The sequence below is a fragment of the Podarcis melisellensis genome (assembly GCF_964234715.1).
Source record: "Podarcis melisellensis genome assembly, chromosome: 16".
Lineage (NCBI taxonomy): Eukaryota > Metazoa > Chordata > Lepidosauria > Squamata > Lacertidae > Podarcis > Podarcis melisellensis.
The window spans coordinates 37,885,122-37,909,668 of NC_138533.1; the positions used below are offsets into that span (position 1 = coordinate 37,885,122).

The following is a 24,547-nucleotide window of genomic DNA, read 5'->3' on the forward strand; positions in this document are numbered from 1 at the left end:
TTCTCAGGTAAACTAAAATCCTTCATGCACAGGATGCACATCCCATTTAACCTCTGAGTAAATAGGCTTAGTCCAGGCTGCAGGCAAGCTAAGAGCTGGGCTACTTGATAGCAGATTTGCAGTTAAATGTTCAGTTACTTCATGTCAGGCCATGCAGCTAAAGTTCTTCCAAAATTCAGAAGCAACGATTGGGGCAGGGCCTTTGCCTCCCAAATTTATGTTTCTTGTACAGCTGCAAAAGATGGAGAAGCCTGGCAAAAACTGACCACTGACAACTATTGCTTCATTGCGTCTGGTTGCCATCACTTGACATTGTTATAGCTAAACATTGTGGGTAGTTGTGCTGATCTACTAAAAATACTACTCCAATAGGCAGAATCCCTTTATTGCATGGATGGGGAATAGATGGCTCTTCAGATATAGTGAGACTCTTAGTTCTCACCAGTCCCTTCTAGCACGGCCAGCGACCAGGGATAATGAAAGTTGTAGACCGAGTCTCCCACTCCCACAGGATCCCCAGGCTTGTTTTATCAGAACCAGCGAAAATGTCATGTTATGAGCCTGCTTTTGAGTTCCCCAGAGTTCTTCCATGAGCTAGATGCTAAACAAAGCAGGGCAGAGGAAGAGATAAAATACTACACAATGCTAAAGCCTGAGAGCAACCCTGTATTATTTACCAACTTGCTTTGTAGCCATATGACACAAGACATTGCGAGCAAGTTAGTGGGCTGGAGGAGGACAAGGACAGATCATGGTTCCTCCACCACTAGCCCATTGGGTTTCTATGGTAGCCATAGCAGAATAAACCCCACCCCACAAACCTGTATATTTCCTAAGAGCTTGCTAAGATGCTAGCCTGTGTTTCCAAGCTTGATACAGAGGAGTGGTCAGCGGAATATATTAACCCTTTAGGAACCTAAAAAAATTATGTGCGGGTTAGTAAATTTTGTGAATTTATTTATTTACAAGGCTGCCCTATAAGCCTGAAGTTTTCAAGTCGAGTGTACAATTCCTCCCGGCTGCCACAAGCTGTGGATTTCAGGACTTTAACATCATGCCAGTCAGTAGAGCATGAGACTCTTAATCTCAGGGTTGTGGGTTCAAGACCCATGTTGGGCAAAAGATTCCTGCACTGCAAGGGGTTGGACTAGATGACCTTTGTGGTCCCTTCGAACTCTTACAATTCTTTGATTTTTCTTCCCTCCCCAGTTCTTCTTAAATTAGAAGTATTTTGGAAAACTGGAAAGCATTTTTTGTTGCTCCTAATACAGATTAGGTTTCGGATTGTATTTAAAAGCTTTTGGGCATGTAGCTCTTTTTTTAAACTCTGTTTGCTATTTCTTGTTCTCCGACTGCTTGTGAAGAAGTGGAGAGAGCTGCCCCAAATATGCAGCTCGTCCATTTTCCATGGCTCTGTGAACAGAGGCAGACCGGTGTATCCCAAGAACTTGACCTGTGCAGCAACATCAGCAGCAGCAGCTGCCTTCTGTCCGTGAGGTCATCACTGGAACTGTGTGTACAGTGGAGGCTTCTCTATTAGGGCAAATGGGGCATTGCCCCACCAATCTCAGTCTGCCCTCAGCAGCTGCCAGCTGCCTGCCTTCTTAAGACCAGGCCAGGGAGATGGCGCTGACTTAGCAGGGAGAATGGAGACAAAACTATGGTTAGTTCCACCCTTTCATTGGCTCTGGCTCCACCTCCTGTTGGCCTCCTGCTTTACAGCCTACCTGTCCTAATGGACACCAGCCACTTTGGACTATAGCATGAATGCAATAATGGAAATCCTTGTTAATATTTTACATGCTTAAGTGTTGCTGAAATTGAGTTTCCCCATAGTCCTATAATTTTAAAAGGGGGGTTGTTTTTATTTTTGCTCTTTATCACATGCACACAGATGCAACAACCTGAATAAACACAGCAAAGATGCTTGTTTTGCATAATTTATTACACTACGGGAGGGCTTGGGAAACACTTTTAACCCAAAGGCTGGATTCAAACCCAACCATGCTCCCAAGGGCGCATTTCAAAGGTGTGCAGGGCAAATAAAAAACCCCAGAAGAACCACCATCAAAACAAGCCACAAGTCTCCATGCCATATCAATCCCATATTACAGGGGTTGCCAATGTGCTTTCAGTTCCTAGCAAGGCGCTAACATCTCGCTAAGTGTCACAGACTTGAGCAATCCCTTAATGCAATTGTCTGATAAGGCTTAGCACACAACTGTGTGATATGCAAAAGGAGTGAATGTGTATCTTTAATAAAGATTCAGGGTACTGTAAGGTAAAAAGGCAATAAACAGCATGTTTGGAGGGAATGGGTGGGTATAGGGCTATGTTAACACTAGATCTTTTTAATATTCTAAATAAACTATTTCTGGATTAACAAGAGGTTGTCTGTTTTTGCATCTTCTATAAGCCACGGACCTCAGGCAAAGGTTTGGCTCCTTAATCCAAATTGATACAAGAAATCCAGTCCTACGTCCTAGGCCCAGGTTGGTGGAACCTGGTGCCTCTCCTGACACCATTGGACTCCAACTAGCACGGCCAGTGGTCAAGAATGATGGGAGCTGTAGTCCAGCAACATCTGGAGGGTCCCAGGTTCCCTATCCCAGTCCACAGTCTTGCTGCTCTATTTCACTCCCACCTCAAAGGCCTACAGGAGAGCCCTCCCAGCCTACCCTTGTTTCTCCTTAGTGTCTGCTTTTCTCATCCCACTGAACCACATGCTCCTCAACCCACTGCCTGTCTCAGTTCACCAGGTCTTGCTGCACTACAACTTCCATCAGCCCTAACCGTTGGCCAAGCTGTCTGGGGATGATGGGAAATGCAGTCCAGCAGCATCTCAAAGGACACAAGTTAAGCACCTCTGGCCTACTCTTTATCTCTTGTTTAGCAACCTTCTATCTGGCCCCTTTTCTTGCTTCTCTAAAATCCCTCTCCTCACCCACCCTCCCTGCCTTTACACTGCAGACCCTCCTTTCCCCCTGCCCTGTGAATTATTACATTCCCCTTAGTCAAATTGAGCTTTCCTTTCTCTGCTCTGTTGTTAGAATTCCACGTATGTTGTGCATCACTGGTCATATGCACCAAAAAGCTTGGACAGGGTGGTGTAGAAGAGTGAGCAAGATGACTAAACAATTTCATCAAAACCTGCAACACCATACAGGAAAACCCATTAAGTGTGCAGTGGAGCGTGATGATGAAAACACCCCACTGTTTTGAAGCTTACGAGCCAGTTATCCAGGCTTTGTCTCAGTTTGCTTTTGAAGATGGGCCCAAAATTTCCCATAATCCACTGGTGTTCTGTGGCTGCATAGCACTGGAAGGGAGCGGCCCATCAGTGCCTGTCTTCATCTCTTTGCTTCTTTGAGCTGCGGTCCCGACTTCGATCTCTCCTCTCTCTGCCTCTGCTCCGTTCCTCTCTGGAGTGCCGCGCTCCATCTCTCTCTCCCCATCCTCGCGACCACTCCCGTTCGGAGCGCCTCTGGTCTCTGTTCCTCGTTTTCCAGTCCCTGGACCAACCTCTTTCTCTTTTTTCCGCCTGTCCTTCCCCGTAAAACTCACTTTTCATGGCAGGCAAATTTATGGGCTTCCGGAAGGGCCTGTCCCTGCCGCCAAACCGCAACTGCCCTGACTCCTTCTTGCCCCCAAAGCCGCCCCCAAGCCTCCGAGGGATCCACCCTTTAAGGGTCCTCTCCAGCTCAAAGTCCACAAATACCTCACGCTGGTCAATAACCAGCTTGTTGGCATCTCGGTAAGCTTTCACAAGGGCACGCTCCTCTTTGAACTCAACGAACGCATAGCCCTTGGAGAAGCCAGTGACTAGGTCTCGAACCAAGCGGATCTTCCAGATGTCTCCGTACCGAGAAAAGACTTCCCTTAACTTCTCTTCTGTGGTTTGCAAGTTGAGTCTGGCCACAAACAGCGTGAGGTGAGGGTCCCCTGAAACGCCTCGGTTGGGGACATACCGTGCCGTCATGGCCCTCCAAACAGCCCGGTCATGAGGCTCTTCATCCGTACCATCAATGCTCCCAGCTTTGAGGGGATCATATTCTTTTGCAATGGCCGTCCACTCGTTCATTGTCTGCAGGGGCAGCCTTTAGTGCATTCCAGATTTCAGGGTTCCTGTTTCCGTTTGTGCCTCCTCTTTTTTAAAAAAATCTATGATATTTAGCACACCTCTTACCTGTAATGTAAAACAAGCCAGTGTTGGTTTGCTACAGGACTATATTTGTATTACTGTCACATTCCTCATTCCATTTTTAAAAATTTAATTCGGGGAGGTGAGAGATCTGACTTATTGCCCTCCTCCACAACCATCCTTCTCTTCCCATTCTTAATTTCATGTATTGTATTTATTTATTGCAGTTTTTAAATCTCACCTTTTTCTCCAAAAGGCTAAGAGGCAGTGAGTGGTCCAAGGTCACCCAGCGAGGAGAGTAATAATAATAATAATAATAATAATGTAATAATAATAATAATAATACCCCACCCATCTGAGTGGATTTTCCCAGCTATTCTGCACAGCTTTGAACCCTCGTCTCTCTTGGGTCCTAGTATGACCCTCTGACCACTCCACCGCACTGGACTCTCATTCGTCCCACCTCCCTCTCCCTTCCTTGCAGATGATTCAGCACTGCTCAGCAGAAAGGAATCAAAGGACCTTGTGCTGCCACAGCAGCAAACAACCCCCTGTGAAAACTCCCATAGGAGACTGAGGAGCAGGAGATGGGGCGGACCTCTGCCTCAGATCCTGGAGAACTGATGTGGGTCGGAGCCCAGATGTAGAGACCCACGGACTTGGGTTGTATGCGCACCACACAACAAAAGCACACGGCTCCCCACCCCAAAAAAGTAACCCTGGGGTTACCCTTGACAAACTAGTTCTCAGGATTCTTTGGTGGGAGAGCCGTGCGTTTTAAATGCTAGCTGCGCATCCAGTGCAGGAATATTCTGCTTGAACAATCCGGAGATTTAACACCACGTGGAACTTCTGCCTAACCTTTTGTGTGCGTGGGTCTGTCACAAGGCAGCCTGCCTTGCAAAGCCCCAGAGGCCAGGAAGCAGGAGGCGAGTCTCCTAATGGAAAATTTTCTGAGCTCGAAGCATGGGTACCCCCAACAAAAAAAATAAAAAATAAATCAGTTAAATATTTTGAATTTAGTATGTATTGATATAATGTGGAATTAATATGATTTGATTGGTTTGTTAATAAAAAATTATTATTATTTTTAAAAAAGGAAAACTTGCAGAAGCAAAGCAAGCTGCTTCTCTCTGATCCGCTGGCAGCCCAGGATCTCCCCCCCCCCCCGAGAAGGGCCTGCACAGCCAGCAGCCAACGCCGCCCCCCCCCCCCGCCCAATTATTCCTTTTTCCCAAGGGGAAAATCCTCACCTGCCAGAGGAAACAAGGCGGAGCCCCCCAGGCAGGCAGTTCGCAAGGCGGCTTCTCATTGGCAGCGGCTCATTCGCCACCACTAGATTCCGTGGACCTGGCAAGAAGAGCGATGGATCTGAATACTTGTTGGTTGGTTTGTGAATTTTCAAAGGCTCCGCGGCCCGGACGCGCCAAAAGAAATTCCCCAGTAGCCCGGCGCGAATCTGCGGGGCAGGAACCGGAAACACGTTTGGCCTGTCGCGGTATCCGCGGCTCCCCCTGGCGGCAGAGGTCGCGCGTTACACCTGAGTTTACCTCAGCACTCTCCTATTATGCCTTGAAAGTTATGTATTATTATTATTATTATTATTATTATTATGTAGCACCCTGCTTGTGGTTAACGCTTAGCTGGAATGAAATATTCAACGCAGCAACAGAGAAATTAAAATAATAATTTATTTGTCAGACAAATAAATGAGAGGCTCAGTGGTATATGGTTACCAAGCTCTGGCCTGCCTCCTGCCATTATGGCCAGCACTTATATTCCCTTAATCCAGCCCCCTTTGCTCCTCCTGGGGCTGCCTCTGTTCAATCAGCCTGGTTGGATTTCCTATTGGCTGATTGCTATAACTAATCACAAAAAGATACACCCATATCCTCCTATCCTTATAAGGGAGACAAAGAGCTATATATTTGACATATAAGTAATAATATATCTTACATGGAATCTTAATTACCAGCTCACCTCTTGCCCTATTGCCTTCTAAAACAAATGTTTAATCTTACATTTTTATGTTCAACAGATGTCAAGGATCTTGAGTTCACATCAACATTGAAAGATTTCCTTCATTTAAGGTTTCTAAACAAATGCCTGACAACTATATATCAGAAGTGTTCGATGGCGTCTCCTGTCTGGCAAGGGGGGGCTAGGCTCATTTGCCCCTCTGGTCTCCTATTGCAATATGACTCTATGAATCTAGCATTTCTTAAATCCTTTGCATAATTACATTTAAGCCAATATATTTAAGCTATTATATTTCATACATTATCATAGGTAGCCTTTTAAAAGAATAAAGCTTCTCAAAGTAAAAAGGAAGGAACTCAGTAAAAAACAGCTTTTAAAAAGAAACCTCTTCTGTGTACACCCCTCCTTTCACCCCTCTTTCCAGCCTAAAAATAAAGTAAAAAGAAGCTTCTTCTCCAGCCAAGTCAGTTGTCTTTTTCACTGCTCTTGGCCTTTCAACCTTAGGAAGAAGATATGGCTCATTTTACTGGGAGGCACATTGGTATTATTTTACTATTTACCCATTCTTAATAGTGTTTTTTCAGCCTTGGGGCAGCATATGTAATTTCCCCTTTTTTTTATAACTTTGAGAATTGTTTTTCTACTATAAATCAATGGGGCCCTCTTGTCTTAGGAGAAAACCTCTTGCCAAGGTTTTTTTCTGCCTGGCATGAAACCTTTGAAAATCTAAGCCCATTTAATTTAGGAACCTGATCAAGATATAAGCCAATATAAGTCTTGATTAAAAATGCAGTCTATATTCAGATGCCACATTCCCCCCTTTCAAGCTCAAGGACCTTGCTTACCAAGCGTCCTTGATAGCTTGATCATCATATTCCTGAGGTAAAGCTCTGTATAGGGCCATGATATGAGGTAGAGTTTCATTCGAAATCATCTTGCTAATTGTACTTCTAAAACATGAGATGATACATGGCACCATACATAAAACCATTATTACTACCGTCAAGAAAAACAAGCAAGACAATAATATCCCTTTGAGTCCCGCAACATTAGGTAACCAATTGGTGAGCCATCCCATATCCCATCCTTCCCATGTTTATACTTGGACATGTGCTATATTCTCCATCTTTGTAGCCAACACACGGATTGCCTCACCATTATCAGAAATGTTAAAGCAACAGGCATTCCCTGTCAAGTTCAAGACTCCACATAGGCCTCCCTGCCTGGCAAGTACATAATCCATTCCCATTTTCAGCTGCATAATGGCGGCTCTACTTTCATCCAACTGTTGTGCAATAAGTCTCAAACTCTGGGCCGTTGCATTGGTTACAAGTTCCACTACTGCTTGCAATCGAATTATTCTATTTAGTTTATAAATAGGATCCCGTGCCCCTTGTATGAGCTCACCAGGATTCCAGGAGGCAGGATCATAATAGGCTATAATGCGCTCTGGCGGCCAATCATCAGTACCGCTCCAACTTTGGGTACTTCCTCCTGCTATACGAGAAATATCAGCATTCCTTCGTGTTCGCTTAGCTGAACTAGTGGGCATAATCCACATTGGTGGTAATACCCATCCCAGGAAACAAGTCCCACTCCATTTGGAAGGGAGTTTCTTGTATGCCCATTCTCCACATATCCACCACAACCATCGGGTCTGAGGTTTTTGGTACTTGGAGTACAGAAGGCGAAAATATCAAAAGAGGTAGAGAGTTCACAGTGCAGTATGTTAGATTGCCTTTTTCTGTCACAGTTATGTTCCACACCACTTTCCATGCATAAATAAAAGGAGGTGCACAGGGCAAGGTATTCCGAGTTCGATACGTAGTACCGTTTGCCCAGGTTTGACTATTCTTAATATAATCCCAAGTATAGTGGCAATGAGAAGAGCCTATCATGGTAGGGTCAGCTGCATCTGATGATTTATGCACACAGATTTCCCCTTGCACAGGTATAACTCGTATTGGTTTAGTTGAGTTCCAACCGGGGAAATTCTGTACTTCTGTTTGGTGTGGCATTTCGCTTACCATACCAATGGCACTTAATGGTATTGGTAATAAGGGCATACCTCCCTCTGAATCATCTGGCCCAAGAGAGCAAACAAGGCAATTAGTCCTATTTGCAACATTGGCTATCATCTCAGCTAAGCCTACCCACATATTGTGGTCATGGCGGAATCCATATTTAGCAAATTTGGTCAGATTCATGGACCCTTCCCCTTCCCAAGGGATCAGGATTAATAATAAAATCATGTTGATGTCTAGCATATGCATTCCTTCCACAAAAGATTACCTTATTGTGATAGCAAATAATTATTAGTCCCAATATAATTCCCCCAGTGACAGAAATGGGGAACCACCAAGACCAAAACATATATCCCAAGGATCCCCAATGTGTAATATCACTTATAATTGTTCCACAAGGGGGCAGTCAATCAATTGTATAAGAGAATCTTCCCGTTCACAATTGCTGGTTTAGACGCTCCTCAAGCTTCAGGCGTGCGCAGGTCAGCCAGCTTCCAGGTTGTGGCTGCAGCAGGCCGGTCGTCAAATGTTGCCCGTGACCTAACCCGCTCCCGGTAGGGCTAGATACAGGGGTTTTTGGAGAGAGTCAGTTTTAAAGGATTAGAGGGGTCACCTTTGCATGTCCAACTGCCTTCAGACTTCTTTAAACGAGAGTGATGAATCCAGGGGGTCACCTCAGCTACCTTCACCGCTGTTAGAATAGAGAGCAGGACGGTGTAAGGTCCACGCCACTTAGGTGCAAGTGGATCACGTTTCCACTCTTTCACCCATATGCTATGCCAGTCTGGAGCTGATGAATCGGCTTGGCAATGCTGCACGGCGTGTGCTTGAGGGCCCACCTGTTAAGAAAAAAAAACAAACAAACACGGGAGAGAGACAAAAACACGGGAGAGATTGCACTTGTCCCTGTGTCACATGGTCTCCTATTTGTTTGAGGTCAGTTGGAATATCCTGAACAAAGGAGGGCGGCCTCCCATACAGGAGCTCAAAAGGTGACAACTTAAGTCTTTTTGTGGGTGCGCACCGAACACGAAACAGTGTTATGGGTCAGCAAGCACATGGGGATATTAAAGCAGCCTGTGCTTTTCCTTTGCAGGCTTGGCACAGCCCGGCCTGGTCCCTGGGGTGCAGGGCCGTAAGAGATGGAGGCAGGCTGGGCCCTCTCCCTCCTGGGTGAAGCACCTGCCGGAAGCCTCGTGGCAATCATCCCCCCCCCCCGGGGGCACACGCAACAGACACTGGGGCCAACGGAGCGTGGTGGGTTAGGGTGGCAAATGCCTCTCTGAGCTCCGCAGAAAAGCTGAACTTGCACCAGAGCCGCCTCTGACCCACATAATGGGCTATTGCCAGCTTGTATTTTAGGGAGCTGGTTTCTTGTTTTCAGCCTTGCAGCAGCAGTACCCGACTGCACACACTTAATGTGATCTCACAACAATCCTAGGAGGTAGGCCATGGTTATTCCCATTGTAGAAGAGAGGAGAAACGGAGTGATATAATGCCAGCAGTAGTATAAATATGTCCCCATACATGCACCATACAAATAAAGAGTGGACACATAGTCCTACAGATACAACCGACCCTTTGAGGGTGACCAAACTGTTGATGCGGCCCCCCGATGAATTTGAGTTTGACACCCCTGCTTTAGACATATTAGTGGGCTTCTGGCATGCCCTGCAGATGCCTTGCACAAGCGTCTGGCGGTAGGTAGTAAGCCTGGCCAGGTGAATTGCATTGTTTGGATCCCAATTAGGATCTTCCAAGGGAAAGTTGTCCTGGAGATGATGGTCAATATTATAAATATTTCCCACTCTGGCCTGCTCACGCAAATATATCTGTGCCTTTTCAATTATGTCTCTCCTTTCCTCAGTGGTGAAAAGAGTATTCAGGAGCTGGCGACAATCTGTCCAAATAGGACTATTACTATTGAGGTCACCAAGTCCATCATAGCCTGAGGTTTTTCTGCGAAAGATGGGGTGTTTTCCAATTCATCAGATCTGTAGTTGTGAATGGAATACATTGCAGGGTCGAAGTTCGAGGTGGCCGTGGTCCAGGTTGCCCATTAACCAGCACAGGCTCCTCAAGTGCATCAAATACTCTTCTAAGAGGGGCTACTACGTGACCTTTTTCTTCACTTTGCTCTAGGGGCCTCAAATCATAGGGGATGGTATTTGTCCCAAGGCGTTCTTTTAGCAGCTTTATACGCCTGGCTGTATTGCTTGCTGACCGATTAAGGTCTCCCTGTAACTTCTGTAATAATTCTCTAGGACTTGGATGTACAGGGGTTTGGGGTAGGCAATCAGTTGTTCCACTAAAAGAGACTGTAGATGGAGTTCTACTGGGACTCACAGGTGGAATAACCACTTCTGCTTGGGCTTCATTATAGGACTCCAATGCCTCCTGAAGATATTTATCATAATCTATCAAGGAATCAAGCTCTGTGACTCCACTCCCATTATTCATTCCAGTTTCTTGCCTTGGGGTTACAACTGGTGGAGTGTTTGGATTAGACTCCCTTCGTTGTGGAGCATAGGGTGGAGGTGGAAGCACCTCTTCCTCTGGTCCCTCAAAAATGGGTTTAAGTTTATTTGGCAAGATTCCTTTCCTAGCTTCGGCTTTTACAGCCAATAATTTGCATCGTTGGACTTTGCATTCCCTTATCCATGGAGGATTTTTTTTATTTAATGTGCTCAGCCAGGAATCTATATATGAAAATTGTTCTGGGCACCCTCCAGTTTCTTTGGTGATGTTAGACCAAAGTTTGCTTACTAAATTTATATCAAAGGTTCCCTGGGATGGCCATCCAGTAATTTGTTTTGGCTACCCTAATTCACATAACGTTCTCAAGCGCTCTGGCGTCATTTTGACTCCATATGCCCCTGAGAAGGCTTTCTTAAAATTATTTAACATACATTCAAGAGGTGTATTTCCCCCTTTGAACCCCCAACTCCCATTGTATGGCCCTGTGAAGTATCCACTCAGTCACTCACACACACGCCTTACTGGGAAACGAAGTAGTACTCACTCCACACTTAGGTCAGCTACACATTGTACTTTCTCACACATGCAATGCACTAGATACTTCAACCACACTCTACCTCCCAATCTTCCCTTTGCCCTACACCAGATCACCATCTGATGTACCCAGCCACCTAGCGTACTCAGTTCCCCTTTACTGAGACGCAGAAGTTTGATCAGGACTTCTCTTCCTCCCAATTAATTGGAGGGCCAAAACCCCTTAGTGCACTTACCCTTAGCTGGTTGCCTGTTTATTTCTCTGGTCCCCCCCGGTCCGTCGCCGTCAGTGGGCAGGGTATCAGACAGACGAGACTTCTGCATTCCCCCTGGAAAAATTTACCAGTGCGCGCTGGGAAGCAGTTTAGAGATCCTCTCTCTTGTACCCTGTCCAATAGGGCGAAGGGGCTGCGTTCCAGCAGACCACTTATCCGAGTCGCAGGCACCATAAAATGTAGCACCCTGCTTGTGGTTAACGCTTAGCTGGAATGAAATATTCAACGCAGCAACAGAGAAATTAAAATAATAATTTATTTGTCAGACAAATAAATGAGAGGCTCAGTGGTATATGGTTACCAAGCTCTGGCCTGCCTCCTGCCATTATGGCCAGCACTTATATTCCCTTAATCCAGCCCCCTTTGCTCCTCCTGGGGCTGCCTCTGTTCAATCAGCCTGGTTGGATTTCCTATTGGCTGATTGCTATAACTAATCACAAAAAGATACACCCATATCCTCCTATCCTTATAAGGGAGACAAAGAGCTATATATTTGACATATAAGTAATAATATATCTTACATGGAATCTTAATTACCAGCTCACCTCTTGCCCTATTGCCTTCTAAAACAAATGTTTAATCTTACATTTTTATGTTCAACAGATGTCAAGGATCTTGAGTTCACATCAACATTGAAAGATTTCCTTCATTTAAGGTTTCTAAACAAATGCCTGACAACTATATATCAGAAGTGTTCGATGGCGTCTCCTGTCTGGCAAGGGGGGGCTAGGCTCATTTGCCCCTCTGGTCTCCTATTGCAATATGACTCTATGAATCTAGCATTTCTTAAATCCTTTGCATAATTACATTTAAGCCAATATATTTAAGCTATTATATTTCATACATTATCATAGGTAGCCTTTTAAAAGAATAAAGCTTCTCAAAGTAAAAAGGAAGGAACTCAGTAAAAAACAGCTTTTAAAAAGAAACCTCTTCTGTGTACACCCCTCCTTTCACCCCTCTTTCCAGCCTAAAAATAAAGTAAAAAGAAGCTTCTTCTCCAGCCAAGTCAGTTGTCTTTTTCACTGCTCTTGGCCTTTCAACCTTAGGAAGAAGATATGGCTCATTTTACTGGGAGGCACATTGGTATTATTTTACTATTTACCCATTCTTAATAGTGTTTTTTCAGCCTTGGGGCAGCATATGTAATTTCCCCTTTTTTTTATAACTTTGAGAATTGTTTTTCTACTATAAATCAATGGGGCCCTCTTGTCTTAGGAGAAAACCTCTTGCCAAGGTTTTTTTCTGCCTGGCATGAAACCTTTGAAAATCTAAGCCCATTTAATTTAGGAACCTGATCAAGATATAAGCCAATATAAGTCTTGATTAAAAATGCAGTCTATATTCAGATGCCACAATTATTATTATTATTATTATTATTATTATTATTAGGCAGGCGTCTTCGTTGTACTATTCCCAGCGCCTGCTAAACACTTTTTTGTTTAGGCAACCCAACTTAGAAATGTAATTTTATTATATACGTGTGTGTGTGTGTGTTTTAAAACCCAGCTGATTTTAAAATCTATTTTAATTTAATTTAATTTAATTAACTTAAATTTACTTACTTACTTACTTACTTACTTACTTACTTATTTAATTTGTGTACTGCCCTTCATCTGAAGAACTCAGGGCAGTTCACAGTAATTTTATACCATTTCACGTAAACTACTTAGATATTTTTTATATATGTATTTTAAAAGTAGTATATACATTTTGCTAAATCAGAATAAAGAATCAGGTTTTTCTAAGCCCAACACATTACAAAACCTTCTTTTACTGAGCCCAAAGATCTCTAGGGTGTCAAATAGTTCTTTTTATTGGGTAATATGGATCAAGTGTCTCAGGTGACTGATGTGGCCTGCCTTGCCATTGGTGGTGCCTTGCCATCTCCCTTCATGGCCGCTCAAAAAAAAAGCAGAAATCAGCAAAAAACATTTTTAATCCAGTCAGTAAGAAAGTACAGTGATACCTTGGGTTACAGACGCTTCAGGTTACAGACGCTTCAGGTTACAGACTCTGTTAACCCAGAAATAGTAGCTCAGGTCAAGAACTTTGCTTCGGGATGAGAACAGAAATCTTGTGGCGGCGGCAGCGGGAGGCCCCATTAGCTAAAGTGGTACCTCAGGTTAAGAATAGTTTCAGGTTAAGAATGGACCTCCGGAACAAATTAAGTTCTTAACCAGAGGTACCATTGTACAATTCATTTTTTTCTGGGTAAAGAAAAAAAATGGTTATATTTACAAGCAGCTGTACAATACATGTCCTATCCATTAAACAATACAGAGGTACCTCGGGTTAAATACTTAATTTGTTCCGGAGGTCCGTTCTTAACCTGAAACTGTTCTTAACCTGAGGTACCACTTTAGCTAGTGGGGCCTCCTGCTGCTGCTGCTGCGCGCTTTCTGTTCTCATCCTGAAGCAAAGTTCTTCACCTGAGGTACTATTTCTGGGTTAGCAGAGTCTGTAACCTGAAGCGTATGTAACCTGAAGCGTCTGTCACCCGAGGTACCACTGTACATAGCCGTCCAGTCAGTATTCTGTTGCTTACAGTCATGACAATGAAGAGGAGGCAGTTTTTTAAACCACATTCAGCTTTAGAAATGGTTTCCGAATCCCTATATCCTGTATCATGCAGTTGAATTGCAGAGTTGAAAGAGACCCTGAGGGTCATCGAGTCCAACCCCCAGGAGATTGACAGAAGTCAAGTGTGGTTGCATACACACTGCTGGCAGCCCTGTGTTTACACGGGGGGTGCGTTCCAAGGCACCCCACACAATGAAATCAAGTATAATGGGAATGCATTGAAAAAGCCTGCAGACCCCCTGTTCTGCCCCCTCTTCATTGATGTTTCAGTCATGTATTTATGGCGTTTCCAGGACACTTCTGAGTTCAGTGTGATGTGCCTATACTCGGTCATGCACATATTGAATGCACGTAAACGGAGCTGCCTGTATATCTTTCAGACTCATTTAAACGACATTATAGGGTTGCTAGGAAGTGTAACTCTGTGAGTGGTAAACTGCACTGCCCAAAATTCTTTCAGGGAAAGAATGTGCTTCAAATGTGATTTAAAAGTGCAGCGTGTAAGCACTGGTTTTTCTCAGGAATATGCTGGGCCAATTATTTTCCCTGCCCTTCAACTTCCCAGATTTTCTTTTGAGGGAGGTAGAAGCCATGACTATTAAAAGTAATATAAGAGTGCCATAAATGTATGGTATGGATATGACCGTTGTGCTTTGTATGCGATCTTAGCTCTTTGCAGGTGGAGAAGCAGCAGAAGTATCTGCACCCTTTTTGTTAAGTAAGCAATACTGTGGTTATATTTATTTCTATGTGTAATAATTATTTTACAGTAGTTCTCTAACACTAAAAAGCTTTGTTATTATTTTCAGAAAAGCTTTAAACTGAACGCTTTAAATATGGGTGTTTTGATATGTAATGTGTACACTTTGTATGAAATCATGAAGTTAGTTTTTTATGCTATTAAGAGTGCTATAAATGTGGATGCAACCGCTTTGCACGTGCGTGTATTTGTATGAGAAGCAAGTGCCTTGCTGAACTCTCGGCAACTGTGGATGGTTATGTAGAATGCCTACGGATGAAATCATTAAGTTTATTTTATTGTTTTATGATACGGGTCATAAATGCACTGGGGGGGGTGTGGTTTTGAGAAACATGCACGTGTACTGAGCAACCTTCTTGCCAAGGGAGCCCCTTCGTCTCGGGACCGCACTGCTTGCGCCCCCGCCCGCCCGCATCCCTGTGGCAACCCTCCTCGCTCCTCCCTTAGCTCCACCTCTCCCGCTGGTCTTTGATTGGCTCCTCGGGAGCTTCGCCCTCAAGGCGGACTGGATTTGGCCTCTGCTCGAAACTTTCAAAGGAGGAAGGAAGTGGCTGGAGTTTGCAACAGGCAACTCCTTGCGATCCGGAGCCCCCTTCCTCCTTTCGCGCAGTTGGATCTCCCAGGTGCATCCCGTCAGTTTGGCATGCAAGCTGAGCAGCTCCAGAAGGAGGAGGAGGAGGAGGAAGAGGAAGATGAGGAGCAGGAAAGCAGTGGGGGGCCAGACAGCGCTTTCGAGAAAAGCCCCTTCCAACTGACTGCTGAGGATGTCTATGACATCTCTTACGTCCTGGGCAGGGAGCTGCACAAGCTCAGCAGCGAGCCGCGCGTGGCCGTGCCCTCCAAGGTGGCCCAGCTGCAGTTCAAGATCGTCAGCATCCTGGAGATGCTGGAGGCACTGGTGAATGAGACCAACCTGACGGTGGAAGCCCTGAAGATGGAGAGAGACAGCTTGAGAAGAGAGGTGGCGGGGCTCCGGGAGCAGGCGGCCAGCGGAAGCACAAAAGAGGTCTGTCCAAAGTTGGGACTGAGTCGTTGTTGTTGTAATTTATTGCATTTATATCCCACCTTTTTTCGCCAAGGACCTCGAGGTGGTCACACAGTTCTTCCCCTTCTTCATTTCATCCCCACGACAACCCTGAGAGGTAGTTTAGGCGAGAGAGAGGCAGAGAGTGCAACTGGCCCAGGGTCACCCAGTGAGCGTCATAGCTGAGTGGGGATTCGAACCATGGTCTCCCACGATCCAGTCAGACACTCTCACCACCACACAACACAGGTTCTCCTTATGAGAGGTGCAGGGGTAGAGCACCTATTTTGCAGGGATAAGGCTCCCTAGAATCTCCAGGCAGGCTGGGAGAGTCTTAGAGGGACCCAGGGTCTGGCTTAGTATAAGGCAACTCCTTAGGTTCCCATTACATTATTACTACTGTTATATATTTATTTATACTCTGCCTTTTCCCTTGATGGGACTCACCATCACCATCATCATCATCATCAGTTTGGAGATGCAAGAGATGCCTTTGCCTGGGTCTGGCACCATTTGGACAGGAAGCTGTCTGCAGGCATCATATTGTATCAGTCATGCAAGTCTTGGAATGAGTTACTCACTGGGGGAAAAGGAAGGAGCGTCATGCCTGCACAAAGCCAGGCAGTTCTTTCCAGTGTCCCACAGCTGAGTGGAGAAAAGAGAACTGACCAGCCAAGCCAGCATTCTGCACCTAGCCAAATATGCATCTGGCAAGCTTAAAAAAAGAAAAAAAGGCAAAGGACCCCTGGACAGCTAAGTCCAGTCAAAGACAACTATGGGATTGCAGTGCTCATCTCACTATCAGGCTGAGGGAGTCGGGGTTTGTCTGCAGACAGCTTTCCAGGTCATGTGGCCAGCATGACTAAACCGCTTCTGGTGCAACGGAACACCATGACAGAAACCAGAGCTCACAGAAACACCGTTTACCTTCCTGCCACAGCAGTACTTATTTATCTACTGGCACTTGCATGCTTTTGATCTGCTAGGTTGACAGGAGCTGGGACAGAGCAACAGGAGATCACTCCACTGCGGGGATTCGAACCACCGACCTTCCAATCAACAAGCCCAAGAGGCTCAGTGGTTTAGACCACAGTGCCACCCGCATCCTGCACCTAGCCAGATATGCCTCTGTGAAGATTGCAATGTGGCAACCTTCTCCCCTGTTTGCAGTGTCATAGCTCCATGGCAGATAGCATGCAAGAGCAGAAGTGAAAATTATGCACATGGTTGAAATTTATTACATTTTTATCCCACCCTTCCTCCAAGCTCCAAGTCCACTGAGGACTGGGAATCTGTGACACACACACACACTTTCCAGACAGGGCCGATGAGAGGGAGCCAGACCTTCTTGCATATGTTTTATCTGATTCTCAACAAAATGTATGTTTCATGTGCAATGCACACATAATTCTGAATTACAGCTTGCAAACTTGTGCCGTGAACTGAGCATTTCCAACTCTGTACGATTGTTTGCGTCTGTGCTTTGATGGTGCAACTCTGCCGTCTCATCTTTTGAAGCGCAGCTGCAGTTGTGCATTTTTGTAAGAGAACACTGTGTGAATGCAACAAACTCGTTGCATGATGCACATTTTGCTGTGTTACACATGGAAGTTTAATGTTTAGAGTGTGTGGTTAGTTTGGTAGCAATCGTGTGGGTGTTTGCATAGTTGATATTAGTCATTAGGATCTTAATATTCTCATCAGGTATGAATGTTAACATATTTATCATTACCATAAAAATGAGACCACACTATTTTAGATGCTGTGCATAGATTTTTAGCCAGTCTGCCCTTGCTGGCGCCCTGCTTCCAGATGCTCTTGGCCTACAACACCCAACCTCCCCAACCATTGACTATGCTGGCTGAAGCTGATGGGAGTTGGAGGCCAGCATTCAGAAGACCGCAGGTTCCCCATCTCTGGCATACATCAAATCTCTTGCACTTTTTCTTCACAACAGCCTTGTGAGGTCGACTAGGCTGAGAGGGAGTGCTTGGCCAGAGGAATGTGCTTTATACCAAATCAGATTCTCGATCTACCTAGTTGTCTACAATGACTGCCAGTGGTTATCCAACATCCCAGAGGGTTTTTCCAGCCCTGCCTGGAGATGCATTCCTGGTCCTAGTCTGAAACTACGTGTTTGTGAATTTTTTTGAAGTCCTACAATAGAAAGTGACTTACACAAATTTCACACTATGCAATCAGTCCTAAAAGGAAAATTATTCTTATTCCTATTTTTCAAAAATTCAGGGAGGGAAAAAGGGGAAATAAAAATGGGAAAAATAAGGAAAAAACGAAGTGTTGGACTGGGACCTGGGACACCCAGGCTCAAATTCCCACTCAGCCTTGAAACTCACGGGGTGAACTTGGGTGTCTCCATCTAGTCTACTCCACAGGGTTGTTCTGAAGCTAAAATGAGGAGAACTTAAGCTCCTTGGAGTGATGAAAAGGTGGGATATAAATGTAATAACATAGCAGCGAAGAAGTCAGAAGATAAGTGACTATACAAAGGCCACCCAGGGGTGCATGGCAAAGCTCGAATTTGAACTCAGTTCTCTCCTAGCTTTCAAATTCAAACAGCTGACCTATGTTTTTATATGCTGCAGTGTGTACATCGTTCTTTATTGTAAGCATCCTGGCCCTTGCCAAGCTATAGGAATGGAGCATTAAATACCTGATTTTTTCTTGCAAGTAGGATCTGCAACAGAATGTTGAAGTGTATCCCCCTTGCCTCCCGGCAGGAGCAGTGCTATTCAGGATTCTGGCCAGCCGTGCCCTCCTCCTGGAAGAAGCTCAAAGGGACCACAGGGTTAAGGTGGCAGCGTTTCCGATGTTTTAGTTTAGAGAAAAGGCGAGTAAGGCAACAGGATAGAAGTTCATAAAATTATACATGGCATTGAGAAAGTGGATGGTGAAAAGTTTTTCTCCCTCTCTTAGAGCCAGTGTGGTGTAGTGGTTAAGTGTGGTAGACTCATAATCTGGGGAACCGGGTTTGCTTCCCCGCTCCTCCACCTGCAGCTGCTGGGTGACCTTGGGCCAGTCACACTTCTTTGAAGTCTCTCAGCCCCACTCACCTCACAGAGTGTTTGTTGTGGGGGAGGAAGGGAAAGGAGAATGTGAGCCGCTTTGAGACTCCTTAAAGGGAGTGAAAGGCGGGATATCAAATCCAAACCCTTCTTCTTCATAAGACTGGAATTTGTGGGCATCTCATGAAGCCGCATGTTGGAAGACTTAGGGCAGATAAAAGAAAGTACCTCTTCGCTCCCCCAGGAGACAGTGAGGGCACCACCCTGGATGGCTTCAACAGAGGATTAGACAAATCCATGGAGGAGAAGGCCAGCAATGGCTGCTAGCCACAGTGCCTCAGCTGTGCCTTCGTGGTTGGAGGCAGCAATGCTTCTGAATACTAGTTGGAGGAGAGAGGGCTGATGGGCTCGTGTTCTGGTCTCCCACGGGCATCTGGTTGGATCGCCGTGGGAACAGGATGCTGGACTAGCTGGACCATTGGCCTGATCCAGCAGACTCTTCTTATGTTCTGATTCCCTCCCATTTCCATTTTTTATTTTACAACTGGCATTCCCCCTTTACTGAGTGTGCTCAGATCTTGGGGGGGGTGAAGATTATCTTGTGCACCTAAACATCAGGGATCTCCTCGACCCCGTCAATGCCTTGCTCTTGTATCTCCGTGGGCCTCTTTTTTTCATTTAGTAAAATTTATATCCCACTTGATTGTAGGAGAAAAAACCATCAAAGCAGCTTACAAAAAAGATAAACCAATAAAAATGATCACTAAGAAAATTACAACCATAAATTATAGAAAGTTAAAACCACAATTAAATAGACTAACACAGATTAAAACTCTGTGTTAGATTTTCTAAACATCTGGGTTAGCTTGTCTAGATAAGAGTGTCTTCAGTGGCTACTGTAAAGAATACAGTAAAGTCACCTGCCTGATATCAGTAGGCAGGGAGTTTCAAAGTGTCGTTGCTGTCACACTAAAATGATTGAGTTCCTACAGATGTGGTGCAGGTATTATGTGGCGCCTGTAAAAGTGCCAGTTCTGCCGACCGAATATTATAATAATAATAATAATAATAATAATAATAATAATAATAATAATAATAAAAAATAATAATAATAATAATAATAATAATAATAATGGGTATCTGAAGAAGTGTGCATGCACACGAAAGCTCATACCAAGAACTAACTTAGTTGGTCTTTAAGGTGCTACTGGAAGGAATTTTTTTTGTTTTGACTATGGCAGACCAACACGGCTACCTATCTGTAACTGTAATAATAATTTATTTATACCATCTGGCTGAGTCTCCCCAGCCACTCTGGGCGGCTCCCAATCACATGTTAAAAACAGTATAGCATTAAATATTAAAAACTTCCCTGAACAGGGCTGCCTTCAGATGTCTTCTGAATGTCAGGTAGTTATTTATCGCTTTGACATCTGCTGGGAGGGAGTTCCACAGGGTGGGCACTACTACTAAGAAGGCCCTCTGTCTGGTTCCCTGTAACCTCACTTCTCGCATTGAGGGAACCGCCAGAAGGCCCTCAGCGCTGGACCTCAGTGTCTGGGCTGAACGATGGGGGTGAAGACGCTCCTTTAGGTATACAGGACCAAGGCCGTTCAGGGCTTGAAAGGTCAGCACCAACACTTTGAATTGTGCTCAGAAACGTACTGGGAAGTGGTCAAGGAGGCACAGGTGGTGCCATTTTGTTTGGCTCCGTTTCTGTTGGCATGCGCCGCTTGAGTCTTGCTGTTGTCCTGCCTTGTAGGTAAACCTTGGCCCCAACAAAATGATCATAGACCTCACGGATGCAAACCGCCCGCGATTCACGCTGCAGGAGCTGAGGGAGGTGCTTCAGGAACGCAACCAGCTGAAGGCCCAGCTGCTGGTGGCCCAGGAGGAGCTGCAGTGCTACAAGAGGTAAGCTGCCAGGTTATGGCTTTTTAAGGCAGCCCTTTGGACCATCAAATACATTCTGTTTTTCCTGCTGGAATGCAGACTTACCATACTGGACTGTGCAATTATTTGCAGTTTGTGAGCAGCTGAGGAATTAAGCCGTGTAGCTATGATTTAGACACTGGGTAACAGACATCCATGTGTTTATTGCTTGCCTGATAGAGCCCCTCTAATTTCATGGGATTGGGGCTGGCTGGAAAGGAAAAATAGGGAAGAACCTAAACAGATGGAGAAGTGGAAGACAGGGCAGCAGGGAGAATGCAGAAATGGACAGAGAAATGGACAGAGGAGTAGAGGAAGCCCTCAGCAAGTGAGAGCTTCAGGGTTCTAGTAAGTGTGATCTGTCCCTCTTCCAGCAACCTACTGGGCTGGGTTGCAGTGATGGAGAGAGTGATAAGGATGAGTGGGAGAGGTTCTATGTGAATGTGTGCATGAGAGAGAGAGAGACAAAGTTGTGTCAGAAAGAGAGAATATCTTGGTTCAAACAGAAATGGAAGTAGTGAGTGAGCTTCCAATATCAATTAACAAAAAATTAGAACTGGTCTTAAGATGGAAAATAGATTTACATAAACCATGTTTAACTCTTGGAAGGCAAAAGCAGATGTGTTAATAGATTCATGGAATTGTAGAGTAACTTGGAAGGAATCCCGCCGGTCCTCTAGTCCAACTCCCTGCAAGGTAAGAATCTCAGCTAGATCATATATGACAGGTGACCATCCAACCTCTGCTTAAAAACCTCCAAGGAAAGAGAATCCACCACCTCTCATGGGAGTCTGTTCCACTATCGAAGCCCTTTTCCTGTCAGAAAGATCTTCCTGATGTTCAGTCACCTGTGATTCCTTTGGCTTTCCACCCACTTTGTGGTAATATTAGTTGTGTGTATGATGTGGGGGGTTCTTTACTGCTAATGTCAGTTCAACAATAATAGTGTTTCACTGAGCAGAGAGACCAACTCTCATCCTTTGTAAAATCAGTGCGGGGGAGAAGGGTTTAACTTCTTAAAATCTATGTATGTTCTTTAGACACTTTAAAATATCAGTGGAAACAAGCATTGGGGGAAGAAATAGTCAGATCAGTGGACTAGACTGTGGATGAAGCCTCATTTCAGATCAGTTTCAGTGAGGAACTTGAAACTGATTTTGAAATTAATACATAGGTGGTACTTGACCCCTAGAAACTTAGCAGTGATTCACCCATGATCATCACTGAATTGTTAGAGAGGCTGCTGTTCTTAGGTACTTATTTCCATGTATGGTGGGACTGCCCTGAGGTAAAAGTATTTTGGTTATTATTTTTTGATGAAATGAATATAACAACACAGAAATAAATTGAGGTAGCACTAGTGTTTCTGAAACTGAATGTTTTTACAGACGATAACAGACCTACACGGTAATGAACTTGTTGGACATATGTTACAAGCTGCAAGGATTGTTAGGATTGTTAGTTAGGTATTAGAAAGATCTTTCCAGCGCTATGCTGTCAAAATTGATATTTAGTGGTACAGGAGACAGCATTCACGTGTCATGTCAAAGTTTAAAGCTCCTGAGCTAAGTTGCCAAGATTCTTTAAGGTGGTGAGGGGGCGGGAAGTCATGTGCCATATTGGCCTAAATATAAACTGCACCCAAATATATGCTGCAGCTTTAAAATTGGGGGGGGGATTAAAATACCCGAATATAAGCCGCTCCCTTCCTCGCTGCTCATGGCTGCATACGGGGACGGGGACGGGGAAGCTGCATTGCCGGTGGCCTTTCCACTTCCTCGCTCTCCCCCTTCCTGGCCTTGGAGGAGAGGATGGGGGGCTACACACTGGGTGGGTGCCACTTTGCCGCACTCCTGGCGCTGTTTGCCCCACGTTCCTGGCTGCACACTGTAAGGTCACAAATATAAACCGCACTTTAATTTTTCACAACCGGAATTTGGGGGGAAAGTGAGGCTTATATTCCGGCCAATACGGTAGTTTAAATTAATATGCTTTCAATGTATGGTGCGCCTATGACCAGTTTCGTGCTTAATGATTACCAAAGGGTATATGACGTCCACATGTCATGTTAGAAGGGGCATAATCCCCTCTCTTTTCCTCTCAGTGGCCTTGTTCCAGAGAAGCAAGACTGGGGTGATCCCTTGCAGAAGGCTCCGACTGTGGGAACCGCTTCAGATTCGTGTCAAAGAAGGCAAGAAAAGACCACCATCAAGCGACTGTGAGTTCTGCTGCTGTAGTTGTGGAGCCAGGGCAGGAAAGAAAGCCTAGGCAGTCCTGTTGGTCTAGTAGTTATTACCAGGGGAACCTGAAATCCGCTTTAAAGGTAATACCATTATTAGAATCAGCTAAAACAGGCATGGAGAACCAGTTGTTGTTGCACTACAATTCCCATCATCACTGACTCCTGCCTTGCTGGCTGGGGCTGATGGGAGCTGGAGTCCAACATGCCTCTGAAGGGTCACAGCTCCCTCAGCCTCACTTTGGCTGCATACGTCTTTTCCCAGCAGGGAAATGGGCCTGTGCAGCGAGCACAGAATCGAACCCACCTCCCACTCATCAGATGGCACCACTCCATCAGTGATGTCAGCTGATTGACAGGAGACTCCGCTTGTTGAATAAAATGGACTTGTGGGCCAGATATGTCCTCCCTGGTGGGCCACGTTTGGCCTATCGCCCTCCTGCAGTAATTCACCTACCTGGGCTGTAGCTCTGTGTGGCAAAGCATCTGATTTGCAAGCAAAAGGTCCCGGGTTCAATCCCAGCATCTCTAGGTCAGGCTGGGGGCGTGAAGAGCCAGTCAGTAGACAATACTAATCTATATACGCCAATGACTGGACTCTGTAGTCTCTACTACAATCATAGGGTTACATGTCCCTACTCCCCCCATTGAACGGGGTGACAGTGGGTCACTGGCCTGGGCATGTGCCCCACTGTACCTACCTGTGATAGTGGCCCTGGCCCTAGTTGTCCGCTAAGCCGCTTATCAGCTGATCCGCTAAGCCGCTTATCAGCTGATCCGCTAAGCCGCTTAACAGCTGATCCGCTAAGCCACTTAACAGCTGATCTGCTAAGCCGCTTATCAGCTGATCCGCTAAGCCGCTAATAGCGCTAATCCGCTAATGGGCTTGCTTTGCAAGATGAAAAAAACGCAAGACGAAGAGACTTGCGGAACGGATTCTTTTTGTCTTGCGAGGCACCACTGTACCTCATCCTCACTCACCATCTATTCCCCCTTCCAAATGCAGGTTTGCTTTTAAAAAGCCTTGAAGAGGAGCCTCCCTTGTTGAGCTTTGAAGGCTGTATGGGAGACAACATCTGGAGCAAAAACTCAAGGACTGCACTAGTTGAAGGCTGTGCTGGTTGTTTACTGCAGCAGCAGGAAGGTTGGGGAACTGTGTTTCTGTGCAAAGTTAGCATCCCTTTCCCAAGTTTCTTGTTACTACAGAATGTTTCTCACCCTTATTATGAGTGCAGCTGTCCTACTGGAAAGGCTTGTACACCTGCAAAGAGTGGAATAAATTGGTACGCACCTTCGTTTCTTTAATCATTCTGAGGTTTGCCTATTGATTTGTTGCTTTTCACAGGGTTTACGTCACAGCGGGGAAAAGAACTATTTGTCTGGCCTGTGCACGCCTATCAGATAATTTCTGTATTTATTGTGAAGGTTTACAATCTGGCTTTCAATTGAATGATACTCATCAGAGCAACTTGCAAGGGACAGTGGTGGTGGTGGTGGTAGGAAACTCCCTGCAGCTGTTCTCTTTTGGCCAACAAATGGGGCCAAACTTGTTGG

The 24,547-nt window shown here is 45.2% G+C and overlaps 2 protein-coding genes across 2 annotated transcripts; one reads left to right on the top strand and one right to left on the bottom strand.

Moving 5' to 3' along the window:
• Window positions 1-1,926: 1,926 nt before the first annotated feature.
• On the bottom strand, window positions 1,927-5,622 carry SNRNP35 (small nuclear ribonucleoprotein U11/U12 subunit 35). Its single transcript, XM_081893501.1, has 2 exons — window positions 5,395-5,622; window positions 1,927-4,186 (listed from the first exon to the last, which is right to left on the bottom strand). Exon 2 carries the CDS (start codon window positions 4,079-4,081, stop codon window positions 3,338-3,340), a length of 744 nt encoding a protein of 247 aa, XP_081749627.1. The 5' UTR covers window positions 4,082-4,186; window positions 5,395-5,622; the 3' UTR covers window positions 1,927-3,337.
• Window positions 5,623-15,174: 9,552 nt separating this feature from the next.
• On the top strand, window positions 15,175-24,298 carry RILPL2 (Rab interacting lysosomal protein like 2). Its single transcript, XM_081893519.1, has 4 exons — window positions 15,175-15,781; window positions 20,585-20,736; window positions 22,859-22,972; window positions 24,000-24,298. The coding sequence occupies exons 1-4, from the start codon at window positions 15,419-15,421 to the stop codon at window positions 24,019-24,021; spliced, it is 651 nt and encodes a 216-aa protein (XP_081749645.1). The 5' UTR covers window positions 15,175-15,418; the 3' UTR covers window positions 24,022-24,298.
• Window positions 24,299-24,547: the final 249 nt, after the last annotated feature.